The sequence below is a fragment of the Dreissena polymorpha genome, chromosome 15, assembly GCF_020536995.1.
Source record: "Dreissena polymorpha isolate Duluth1 chromosome 15, UMN_Dpol_1.0, whole genome shotgun sequence".
Classification (NCBI taxonomy): Eukaryota; Metazoa; Mollusca; class Bivalvia; order Myida; family Dreissenidae; genus Dreissena; species Dreissena polymorpha.
Genome location: NC_068369.1, coordinates 33509417 through 33523695, shown reverse-complemented (window position 1 = coordinate 33523695; position 14279 = coordinate 33509417). Strand labels below are relative to the sequence as shown.

Below are 14279 nucleotides of genomic sequence, written 5' to 3'. Positions count from 1 at the left end.
AAAATCCTGCATGATAAAACTGGTCAATTAAACGATCTCGAACAATACGGGCGTACAAACAACATACGCATCTCTGGTATCTCTGAAAGTTTAGAGAAAAACACAAATGAATCTGCTGAAACAACCACCAATAAGATTTTACATATATTGAACGAAAAATTCCCAAAGATAAACTTACAAGAATCAGACATTGATATCGCCCACAGATTAGGAAAACCCAAAGACGGTCATTCACGTCCTATTATAGTAAAATTCGTATCAAGGCTGAAAAGAAATACCATCATGTCAAACAGACGAGAATTTAAAGGGACTGACATCTTCTTAAATGAGGATTTGACTCAAATCAACCAGAAAGTTCTTATGGCAATAAAGAGGACCAAATCTGACCAAGAAGCAGTCTGGTCGTGGGACGGGAAAGTACACCATAAAAGTGCAAGTGGGGACATACGAGTGATCCAGTTTGCCCAGTACAGAAACCTCATTGATATGAACATGTAAACATAACCTTATCTTTGTGCTGAAGTATACAGATGAACCGAGATGACATTGCAGAGCGTTGAACAGACACACACGTCAAGCGTAGATAATATCCGCTGCACTTTGGCTGATTATATCCAGCATATAGTTCATACACATATTTTGTAACCCCAGCTCAAACGAATGCCAGTTTGTAAAAATATCATAATCATGTATATACATTGACAAATTAGTGAATATAATCGATAATAAAACTTCTTCAAAGTATGACATATCTCATAACGCTATACTAATATTGTTAACAATAGCATTAGAATGGTATTGATGAATTAATATCAAAATGGAAACAAATATTAAATGTAGCTCAAAAATCGTGTATAAACGTGTATGTGCGTTAATGTGTACAGACATGCTTAGTGTAAAACAAGTGGGCATGGCTATATATTAAGTTTTAGTCTCAATAATAATAATTTAATAATTAATTAAAATTGATATATTAAACATTTAATGTAACTTAATTTAAACGCATGCGTGTTAAAACGTGTATGAGTGTTAAGATATATATACATGAATAGTTGTAAAAAAGAAGGTAAGGTTATATATATACATGTAGTATGGGCGTAAACGTATATATAAATGTTTAGTTGTAAACGAGTAGATAACGTTATATACAAATGTGTATATACTCGGTCCATATAAACACATTATGTGTAGTAAACACATTTAACTGTCATTGGTTAAACCTATCACCATATAAACACATAATGTGTAGTAAACATATTTAACTGTCATTGGTTAAACCTATCACGTAGAAAGTTAACAGTACGTGAGAAATATCACCAATGTTTATACTCTGGTTGTAAGTTGTTGTCTGAACCAAATTGAAGCACGCTGTATCGAACATGTTTTTAATCGATCATGCAAGTATATTATACGAATACAAATAATACGAACTGAGAGTTTGAAATTACTTGAAAATTATCGAAAAACGCTTTTTAAAAAAAGTGCTTGCTGTATACACTTACTTATTTTAAAAAAGAAGCGCGAATATAATAGTATGATGTGGCACTTTGATAAGGTAACACTTTTTTTTCACAGCGCATCAGTTATTTTTCAGTGTTTTTGCATTGTTTTTCTCTTAAGCATATTCAGAATTGTCGTTCTATGTTGTTTAGCATTTTTACAACTTATTTGCGTCATCCACGTAGTATTATAAATGAATCTTCTATTTTTGAAATTTGTAAGAGGATACAGACATACTGCTGTTGTTGTTGTTTTGTTGCTGTAATTTTTTAATGATATAAAAAAATGCATGCTGTTGTATGTTTTATAATATTTCTGTAACAATAAATATTCAAAATACTACAATAAGAAACTAAAAATGTTTAAATTTTGTATACTTTAAAATTTAAATGCAATTAGACTTAAATATAAATAAATTGTTTACTTATACGAAAAACTCAAATTAACTACCCTTCAATTACATTGATACTAATGCAACACAATAATTAATTTAAATCAAAAGCATAAAGTAAAATGAGCACTATAAAATATAACAGATACATGCCTAAATTATTATTACACAGCTGGTACAACTATTTTATCTCTATAAATAAGGTGACACTTTACATGCGGCGTAGCCATAATGTAACATTTATTGTTAGAAACTTATGTTATGTATTAAAAACAACAAGCACTCTAAAAAATGCGCACTAATATACCATTGTAATTAAATGCACTATAATATATGATAAAGTTTATCAAGAATAACGATGTTAAAAAACCTGATGTTGTATGTTTATAATATGTCTGTAACAGCAAATATCCAAAGTACTTTCATATTTTTATATTAATTAAATTTAATTTGAAATCTAGATTTAATTATAAATAAATTGTTTACTTATACGAACATTCAAATTAACTACCTTTCTTTTACATGATTATTAGTGCAACAATATATGTAATTTACGTTATGTAAATACAACTATTTTATCTCTATAAATAAGGTGACACTTTACATGCGGCGTAGCCATAATGTAACATTTATTGTTAGAAACTTATGTTATGTATTAAAAACAACAAGCGCTCTAAAAAATGCGCACTAATATACCATTGTAATTAAATGCACTACAATATATGATAAAGTTTATCAAGAACAACGATGTTAAAAAACCTGATGTTGTATGTTTATAATATGTCTGTAACAGCAAATATCCAAAGTACTTTCATATTTTTATATTCATTAAATTTAATTTGAAATCTAGATTTAATTATAAATAAATTGTTTACTTATACGAACATTCAAATTAACTACCTTTCTTTTACATGATTATTAGTGCAACAAACAATGTAATTTACGTTATGTAAATTAAAACATGGCATAGCGTCAAATGAGGCTTATAAAACATATAATTTACATGCCTTAATTATAAACTATCAAGAAAACTCTAACTACCTATACATTTTTTTTCTTGGAATAAAACAATTAGAGCAAACAATTGTTACAAAAATCCCTACCAAGAAAATGGTGTGAAAATAGGTAAAGATAGGCATGCATTTTAGCAGAACACGTTATGATCTCTTTGTCCACTTTTGTTTTTCGCATTTTGTCATGGACAAAGGGATACTTAAAACGTGTATGCATAGTCGTTTTCTATTGTTGTTCTATTTGTCACATTTATCGTGTTAATTTGTGTATTAACGTTCCTTTTCTACGTTATCATTTTGTTTTTTTTGTTTTTTACTTTTTGATACAAATCTTTTCTACATCCATCTCATATTACTATTGAACTACCTCCAATAATTTGCAAACATTTCATGTGTAATTTTAAACATGACATTTTGCACTAGTAAATAATGTTTTTACACAATAAGACGATCTACGTTTTTACGACCACAATACAAAATGATTTCTTTCTATCTCAATATAAAAACGCAATATGCGTTCACACAACAATTGTTTTGCCATAAAAACTATGCACACTATATAAACAATCATCGATGGAATCCTTAATATCAACAGTTAATGTTCGCGGTTTAAGCAATAAAAACAAAAGATTACACATTTTTGAATGGCTTAAAGGTTTAAATCACTCAATATACATGCTACAGGAGACCCACTTATCAAAAGATAATTTTGAAAAATGGAAACAGGATTGGCCCGGGAAATTCGTTTATAGTGGAAATAAAACAAACAGCGAAGGGGTTGGGATTTTTATTCATCCTAAAAGCAATATAGAAATTATCCAAAGCACAGAAATTATAGAGGGTCGATTACTTTCTGCCGATATTAAAATTCAAAATAAAATTATCACATTAATTAACGTTTACGGACCAAATTCTGACGACATAACACTTTTTAATACACTACAAAACTACCTGCTCAAGCATAATGAAAAATCATACATCGTAGGTGGAGACTTTAATACTGTCTTGAACACAAATATAGATAAGAAGAATGGAAGTAATAAAACACACTCAAAATGCAGAAATATTCTTCTAAATATAATATCGACATGCGAACTAACAGATATTTGGAGAACTAAACACCCAGAAAAATTACAATATACCTGGCATTCAAATACAAAACCACCAATACATTGTAGACTTGATTATTTCCTGATATCTGAAAACTTATGTAACTTAATCAATATATGTAGCATAAAACCTGGATATAAAACCGACCATTCTCTAGTATATTTATCAATCAACGAATCTCTTTTAGGAAAAGGCCCAGGTTATTTCAAATTAAATAACTCTATTTTATTAGATATTGAATATCAAGAAAAGATTAAGATAAGTATAAACGATGTGGTAAATGCTAACCCAGACTCAAATCCGAATACAATTTGGGAAATTATAAAAGGTACTGTACGAAATGAAACTATTAAATATACGTCCTACAAAAAGAAACAAACCCAAATAGAAGAAAACACATTGGAAGAGGAGATTCGCCTGATCGAAAAACAAATGGTTTGCAATAATAATAATAATAATAATAATAATAATAATAATAATAATAATAATAATATAAATAACAATAACGACGAGCTTTCAGAATTAATCAAACAAAAACAACTGAAACTAGAACAAATTTATGAAACAAAAATAAATGGTTCAATACTTAGAGCTAAAGCTATCAAAATAGAAAACAATGAACATAATACAGCCTATTTTGCAAACCTAGAGAAGAGAAATGCCGAAAGAAAAGCAATTAATACACTTCTCGAAAATGGTAAAACACTTAAAACAAAGGATGAAATCATGGAAGCCGAAGTAAGATACTATAAAAACCTGTTTAAAAATGATTTACCAGAAGAAAAAGATGATAACAACATTTTTTTCAGCACTGAAATTAAAACATTAACCAACGAAAGCAAACAATTGTGTGAAGGAAAACTTAACGAATATGAATGCGGAATCGCACTGTTAGAAATGAGTAACAACAAAAGCCCAGGTTCAGATGGCCTAACAGTCGAGTTTTATAAAATGTTTTGGAACACGCTGAAGCCCTATTTTATAAATTCAATAAATTATTCGTTTGGTAAAGGCGAACTTACTGAGTTGCAAAAACAAAGTATTATCACACTTCTACCTAAAGCAGGAAAAAATTTAGATTATCTCGCAAACTGGAGACCTATAAGTTTATTAAATACAGACTATAAAATTGCTACAAAAACCATCGCGAACCGAATTAAAAAATGCCTACCTGAAATTATATCCTTTGACCAAACCGGATTTATGAAAAATCGATACATTGGAGAAAATGTCCGTTTGATATTTGATGTAATAGAACACTTAAATGTAAAACAAAAACCTGGACTGTTATTTTTTGCAGATTTTGAAAAAGCTTTTGATAGCCTTAACCATTCATTTATACTAAAATGTCTTAAGAAATTGAATTTTGGGTCAAGCCTGATTAAATGGGTCGAAGTATTTTACACTAACATAAAAAGTCTAATCATAAACAATGGGCATCTTTCAGATAGTTTTGAAATAAAAAAAGGAGTCAGACAAGGCTGTCCATTATCATCCACATTATTTATTATATGCTTGCAACTATTGTCAAACTACATTGAGCAAAATAGCAAAATTAAAGGAATAAATGTATTGGGAAAAGAAATAAAACAAACCTTCTTCGCCGATGACGCAACTTTTTTCATCAATGGATGCGAGCAATCATTTAGAGCATTGGTGGAAACCCTAAATGAATTCAAAAAGATATCAGGACTAAACCTTAATACCGCGAAATCAACGATATTACGAATTGGATCCTTGAACAAAACCAACATCAAATTCTGCAATGAAAGACCTTTTATTTGGACATCTCAAGAAGCAAAAACTTTAGGAATTACTTTTTGTAACCAAAGTGAGTTGAATTTACAAAATAATCTAATCCCAAAGCTAAATGAGTTTAACACATGTTTAAAACAATGGCAACACAGGAAACTTACCTTAATGGGCAAAATTACTGTCATTAAAACTTTTGCGTTGCCAAAATAATCTACCCATTTTCAGTTTTACCAAACCCATCGAGCTCAATACTGAATAGTATAACAAACAGTATATTTAACTTTATATGGGACAACAAGCCGGACAAAATTAAAAGAAAAACTTTATATAAAAAGTATGAAAGTGGTGGTTTAAACCTTACAAACATTAATAAATTCTTAACTTCAATAAAAAGTAGCTGGATAAAAAGATATTTAGACTCAGAAAACTGTGGTAAATGGAAACTTTTATGGGACTTGATATTAAATAAATATGGAAACGAACTAATTTTTGAAAGCGAACTTAGTGAAAAAACTATAACAGAAATAAGCGGAGGTAACACTTTTTTCCACGACGTCATTACATCGTGGTCTGCAGCAAATACAATATACAAGTCACGACATTCACAAAAACGCATCAAAAAGGAAATAATATGGAATAACAAGTCAATAACAGCAAACGGAAAAACATTATTTTATCGCGATTGGTATGACAGAGGGATAAAATACGTATATCAACTTTTTGACTTTAGAAATAAAACCATGTATAATTTTGAAAACATTAAATACCTCTACGACATCAATAACAATGATTTTATGAAATTCAATACCCTAATCACATCAATCCCAAAAGAATATAAAACTGAAGAAAGCATTCATGACCTCGATATCAATCAACCAGACGAAACGTTGTCAAAAGCAATAATCAAAACAAAATATCCTAATAAATTCATATACAATATTCAGTTACAAAACGAGGACAATGACATTCTTGAAAACAAATGGAACACGAATTTTACCGATATAGACTCAACCACTTGGAAAAAAATCCATATTGTTCCCCACATTTCAACCATCGACATGTCTTTACGCAGCTTTCAATATAAATTTATCATGCGAATCGTCCCCACAAACACATATCTTTTTAAATGCAAACTAAGCAACAGCACATTATGTGATTTCTGTCAATCACATATCGAAACAATAGACCACTTATTTTGGGAGTGTCAACACATTCAAATAATATGGAAAAAGATGGAAACGTTTCTTGCCAGTCAAAACATATTAATTGAAATAAATAAAACTCATGCTTTCTTTGGATGCACTGAGAAAAAACTACACTCTGATGTTTTTAACTTTTTTGTGATACTATTAAAATCTTTTATATTTAAAATGAAATACAAAAAATGCATACCAACCTTTCCTCACTTTATTGAATACCTAAATACGAGAATAAAAATTGAATCTGAGATTGCCCTTGTAAAAAATAAATATGAACAACACCAAAAAAAATGGATTCAATTTAGGTGAATCATACATTCTACAAACCACAAATAATGCTACCAAGACAAATTTAATGGCAAAACAATTTAATAAAAAAAAAAATCCTTCTAAAAACAATAACAAATACTTACAACAATTCTTGTTGTAAAATATTTTCTTTACTTTTTCTAGATATAAAATCTCTATGTTTAGTAAACATAGTTATTAGTTTTATGTTTTTGCTATAAATCACAAAGCTCTTTATCTAACATTGGCAATGTAAACAATTTTTAAAATATAATCACGCATACGCTAAATATTTGATATGTTATAGTTCAAAATGTACATTATTATCATACACTTTCTTATGTTTTTCCGTATTCTAGTAATTATGGATGTAAACTACAATGTAAAGAAATGTGAAAAATAAATGAAAAAAAAGAGATACACTTCAAATACTTGTACCATTCTTTTTATACGTATAAAACACTTTAAGGGAGCTTTTCATGTTTTGTGAAATTGACAAATTAAAACAATGCTTCAGATTCGCAAATTTTCGTTGCAATTATGATATTTGCGAAGAAACAGTAATTCTTAACATTTACCATACTTTAAAATATCCATTATATACATATTTTTACCATTTAAAAACACGAGCATTATAAAGCGTTATAAACGCGAAACAATTAAATTATTTGGATTGTGTCGTAATATTTTGTGAAACTACGAGGGTTGCTTATATAAAGCATAAAATACATCACTCACTGTATGAACATGGATGACCGAGTGGTTTATATATTATACTTTTATTCCAAGGGTTACTGGTTTGAGCCCGAATGAGGATTACTTTTTTAATATAATTTTAGTCTTGTTTTAATTACTTTTTAGTTCCAATATTAACATGTATCAATTTAAAGCGTTACATGACAAAGTTCATTGCATGACCAAATCTGTGAAAAGGTCCCTTTAAGCTATATTGTTTATATTGTTCCTTTGTGTGTTAGCGGAAGACCTCAAAGTGCATTGTTTTGTGCTCAACAATCATGGCGAGTTACGAAAAGACAACTGTACCAAAAGCTATTCGTCCGTCTGCGTAAACGGTAAGTAGAAATAACTCGTAACGTTCGATGAGTTTGAGTTGAGATAAATATGAAAAACAGTTTAATCGCGTTTGAGAATGGCGACTTTTTCAATGACTGTGAACCTAAAGAAGGAAATGACTTGTGTAATAATAATTTCAAAGATGCTTATGCTTGTCATTGTTGATAATGATGATTGTGATGATAATGCTGCTGCTGCTGTTATTTCTGCCATTGATGCTAATGATTCTGCTGACAATGAAGATGAAGAATGATAATATGATACGGATGATAATCAAGTTGCTGTTGTTTAAGTTGATGAAGAGGTTACTTGTGGTGGTGTTGACGTTTACGAAGAGTATGTCAACATTAACTTTCGATGTATGGTAATTTTAGTAAATAAAGAAAAAATTGCAATTTTAAAGCGTTTTAAAAATAATTGGTAATCATAAGACAATGTGTTCTTTATTCATATGTAAAGACCTGTTAATTTTGGTGGTGTTGACAAAGATTATGTCAACATTTAATTTCGATTTATTGTATTTTAGTCAACACTTTGCAGTTTTAAAGCGTATTAAATAAAAATCACCATACATAAGAAAGTCAATGTGTTGTTAAATCATATGTTAAAAACCGATACCTGAAACAAATATTTCGATTATAAAAATATTGAGAGATTTATAAGCATTTCATGTTATGACTATTTTAATGTGGTATTCAGGATCGGGGTTCACGTTTCGTTGTTCAATCTGCAATGCAACGGCGACACATTTTTAAATTATTGAGTAGAACGATCAGCGAGAATGAATTTGTATGTTCACCCTTACAGCAACTGTTCACGACACTATACAATACAGCGGACAAGAGTCGAAGGTGCCAAACTACGATCCGACGTCACCGAGCACAACCGTGACATCATCAGCGGGTACCTCAGAGTTTGTGACGTCACTAGTTACATCGGAAACTAACGGTGACGTTGATTTAACCACTAGCGCTGCAAACAAATCGTTCGATTTGAACAATTCCACCAGCGACCATAAAAGTCATGCCAAGGGTAGTAAGATCGCTGTGTTAGGATTTTGTTATACATTTCACCCCCACCCCAACCCCTCAACCCAACCCCATCTCCCAAAATAACAGTTCATAATAACTTTTAGTGCATAATAGTTAATGCGTGCTTAATACACTGCAGAACCTAAGAACATTATGCAATTTAGTTTGTTTTGCATATTGTTTAGTTTTGTTCAATGCTTTATGTGTATGGTCAATTAAATGCAGAATATGGTTTATCATACCCCCTTTTATGTATGACAATAACGTATTTGTGTGAAATTACATACGAGCAAAACTGAAATGATGCGCATTCATTGTTTTTTTCCAGATAAACCAGTGATGGCAGAGAAAATCCACATAGCGCTTATCTGCGTGGGAGTTGCCGTGGTAACGCCGTTAGTGGTCGCCGTCATTTGCTGCTGCAGAATCAAACGGTATCACCTTGTGCATTTTGAAGCTTTTTTTGTCCCTCCGCTCCTTGGTAATGCATATACCTCTTTCATTTGAGCCATACATTTCAACACTTGTATTCACATTTGATTATAAGAATCTATATTAAATACACACATGCGTCATTGTTTAATGTAACTGCGCTTTAAAATGTCCAGCCACTCGCGTCCGTGAACTGATTGAATGATGCAATCTAGTGACGTAATATCACTAGGAACGGTGCGTGCAGCTTGTTGATTCGTTTTGCATTCAGTTAAAACATCCATTGAAACTGATTAATAATTCGCGGCTATTATTAATAGACGATACATTGGGTTGAAATATATTAAATATATATCAATGCTTGCATGTGTTGAAATTGAGGCACACATGAATTGGGTTGGCGATACAGTTGAACGAGATTAATCGCCTTAATGTCTTTACTGCCTTTTACCTTTACTCAGAAGTGAAAGGTCAAGAAAGTAGTCCGCTATGTACATGAAGTAGCAGTGCAAAGGCTTGCAGGCATGTAAAGCACAATTGTACATGACGCATAGAGTTTCATTCTATTAAATAATTTAGCTGTTGGATAAAATCAGAATTATTGCGGGTTTTGCCTTACAGGAAACTGAACAAACACCGCAGGCCAACCCTCTCAGACGGCTACCCCAAAACGGCGGACTCCGTAAATGTTAAAGATGCTCAACACTACGAAGTAAGTGACATCAGCGTATATGCTAAGCCCTCGGACGCAGAAATGGGCGGTCCTAGAACTGCACGGCCTCGTTCGTCCATTATAGAAGGCGAATACGACACGATTTCGAATTCCAAAGCGACATATAAATCCAAACGCCAGGTGGCGATGGTGAAGGCTTACAGTCACGTGGCAATAGTCCCAGCCAATCAGAGACGCGAGACCGATTCAAATATGGAAAACGCATACGACGTGTCAACGTTGAATAAGCAAACGATCGCGACAATATCACATCAGGACGGCATTGGAAATGTTTACGGCCATTTAGGAGTTACATAACTGTAAATAGGGAACACATATTATATGTTTTATTATGCTTTTTTCATCGTTCCATATACTAAGAAGAATTGTTATTGAATCGATATAAATTAATTAAACCTTTACAATACTTATTATAAAAATCAAACGAAAACATACGCGCTTATATGTTGTAAATATTGTATTTTCTATTGAACATTTAGTGCATGTTTCCATAAAAGTTCTTCTTGTCTTTTCCTGATCTTAAATTGTGATAATTTTTGTTATACATATGATCCCACATTCAATTTAAACATCAAGATACATAAATGTGTAAATGTGGCATCGGAAAAAAAGTAAATATTGATTCATTTATAAAATGTATTTAAATGGGATATTTGTGGCACGATATGAAATTTTGTAGTAAGGGTTTTTGTTTGTGATCCTTTTAGCGGCCTAGGTATTTGCAGTATATTTCGTTTAGTATTTGTTGCTATTAAAATGTTGTCCAAGTCCTTTGCAATGTATAATTTTGAATTTACATATTGGATTATGATTTTTTTGAGTTAATAGCATTTTTTATTATGGACGCCAAGTATTATCAGTGTATTCTAAACGTTTGTATGGTGTGATGTTATATGTTTAAAAGAGCTGAGTCTGGTAATTTATATATGTGTTTGTGAAAGAAACAAACACGTTCGGTTGATGGTTAGTTGCTCACATTTTGACTCAAGTGCTCAAATAATATTTGTTTATATATGGGCCGGGCTATGTGAAAAGGGGGATAATGTATTTGCGTAAAGTGTCATCCCAGATTAGCAATCACAGGCGACACTTTCCGTTTAAACTTGATGGCTACTATTAAGAGACATTGCTAAAACAAATAATATCATAAAAGCGAAAAATGTATTCCTTGATTAGCCTGTGCGGACTGCATAGGCTAATTTGTGACGACACTTTACGCACACGCATTTAACCCCTTTTTCTACAGAGCACTGTCCAATTATTTAATACCATGTTGACATTTAATTGTGTATGAGTCATTTTCTAATTTATTTTAGTCACGTTTGTACAGGTAATTCATCGATGCTCTTATACAACTACACTATATCGTGTTTGAATCAAACGCCATTTATTTCGAGATACACTTAAAATTGTTTACAACGGTCTTGAGTTATAACATAATGATTGATAATACATCGCGCATGTGAAAACCTTTCCCAAATGGCAAACTTTCACATGGGTTGTTTATCGTTTTAGAAAATGTCAGGAACTATAATTAGGAGTAACACTAATATTACACTGAGATTAATGGAAGAACGATTGATAATCTTATTATAAAATATTCGTACAATTCATTTGAAGCGAGGTATGAACAAATACTTACGAATATTCTAGCAGTATAAACAACTCAAATGTGGCTCGGAGTTAAACAAGTTACAACACCTTAAAAGTAATCACTCTTGCGGCGTCGTATGGTAAGGCAGCAAAATGATTTTTATTTAATATTTCATAGATAATGCATATGCCTTACAAAAGAAACACACTGATGCATAAAGATATCTGGGTTACTCCATCGGACTTATCCTTTATGCTTCAAAAGCATAAGGGCAAAAACAATTGTTTATTTCAACTAACATCTTCAAAATTGATAAAGATAGGTGGACAAACCCTTTTGTTTGTATTGCCTTTCTACTGGACACAAATTATTTTCCCACGTATGGCGTTATTCAATGACAACTATCTGCCTAATGTATTTCTTCTTAAATATCTTCATTTAAGCAAATTTTACAAAAATGACCGAAAGTGAAAATAGATTGAACAATCGAACTTAAAAACAGAACTTACAAAAGATCAGAGTCGGTTCCAAATCATTTCGGTAGGATGCGTAGGTTGATGCAAGTGCAAAGGCCTTATACTGATATTGCTTTCTTTTTATGAGATTTACATATTTGTTGTTTAAGTATGAAGTGTTTTGTTTGATAGAACTTAAAAACAATTATTTGGTGGTGCCCTTATATTATATGTTTTTTCAATATTAAATTATGTAATTTGCTTATTAAAAAATAATTAGATTTACTTCTTATATATATTTTCCAAGGATAGTCTTAACTGTTCTAACTGTATCTGACACAAATATAGTTGTTGCGCCATAGGACATATGTTTACTTGAAAATACAACTTACATTATATGTAATATATGCAATATAACTTCCTAATATGTAGGGCAATGAAGACTTGTCAAGAACACATTGGTCAATGTATAAGTTCTAGTATCGTAATTATATTGCATGTATCAGTCCTTGTTGAGTATGTGCTTATGTCTGATTCAAAACCGAACAATGGAAACCGATTCCGATGTTCAATTTAAAAAAACATGCGTACAATACTTTTAAGATGTATTATCCATACACATGTCATACACATTCCAGTATTATAAATTCTTATTGCGTAGATAATGTTTAGCATTAATGTTTTTAATCGTGTTCGTTCCTTTGCATAATTAACTGAAGTTCTTCAAATGACAAGAGCCTCCCTTGCACTTGCACTTGATCGTTCACCAATCAAACGGTTCAAATGTTTTATTGGCTCTTTCTATTGAAGCATAATAACAATCACGCCATTTTAAATTGAAATCTAACCAACACACCAGAACATTGATATGTACATAAGTGTTGTGGGTCTAACGCTTTTATGAACGCAGAGGTTCTTCAAATATGTCATTGTTCCTGCTGATTTTATGTGGACTTTCAGATAAGAATAACTACATTACAAAGCAAGTACATGAATTTTAGTGTACGTACATGCATGCAAACAGTGTTGGTAGTATTACAACATGCCATTTTAAAAATACAAATTCAATTAATTACCGTTTTTAGAAACAATTTATTGTGTCTTTGTTTATTTTATATTAGTGTAGATAGAAACATGTAATTACGCATCAGCATACTGACGACCAATATAAAGAAGTGAAACCAAACATAAGTAATCAAACCAAATATAGTTGTTGTTGTTTAGGAATCAAACCAAATATAGTTGTTGTTCTTTAGGAATCAAACCAAATTGAGTTGTGGTTCTTTAGGAGTCAAACCAAATAGTGTTGTTCTTTAGGAATCAAACTTAATAGAGCTGTTGGTAGTATGATATCAAACCAAACAAAGTACTTTATTTGGTCGTGCGAGATTACACAAATTGCGTAATAATCTATAATTGTAATCTATACTAATAACTTCCCGATAAAGAGACAGAAATAATAACATGGTACTCATATATTTGTCATAAGAATTCACAGAATATTGATTTATAACGGACCATTCAAAAGGTGCTTTAAAAATAGTTTGCATAATCTTTTTTAAAGCGCAAAAACTTATAAAAGCATTAAGTGAGATAAGCATATACGTATCTACAGCTTTCAAAGATAAAAACACCAACTATAAACCTTTAGCACAGGCCAAAAATACTAATGCCTGAAAACACATTAAATACAGTCTGTTATTC

At 31.1% G+C, this 14279-nt stretch overlaps 1 protein-coding gene across 5 annotated transcripts in view; it reads left to right on the top strand.

Moving 5' to 3' along the window:
- The window catches only part of LOC127859845 (uncharacterized), a 23852-nt gene extending 10995 nt beyond the window's left edge, over positions 1-12857 (top strand). For 3 of the 5 annotated variants that reach the window (XM_052397377.1, XM_052397378.1, XM_052397376.1), the window contains 4 exons: positions 8234-8329; positions 9138-9365; positions 9690-9795; positions 10415-12857. In XM_052397377.1, the coding sequence (XP_052253337.1) occupies positions 8234-8329; positions 9138-9365; positions 9690-9795; positions 10415-10823 (839 nt within the window). In that variant the 3' untranslated portion in view covers positions 10824-12857. The remainder of the gene's footprint in view (positions 1-8233; positions 8330-9137; positions 9366-9689; positions 9796-10414) is intronic. The other 2 variants (XM_052397379.1, XM_052397380.1) reach the window with 2 other exon arrangements.
- Positions 12858-14279: the final 1422 nt, after the last annotated feature.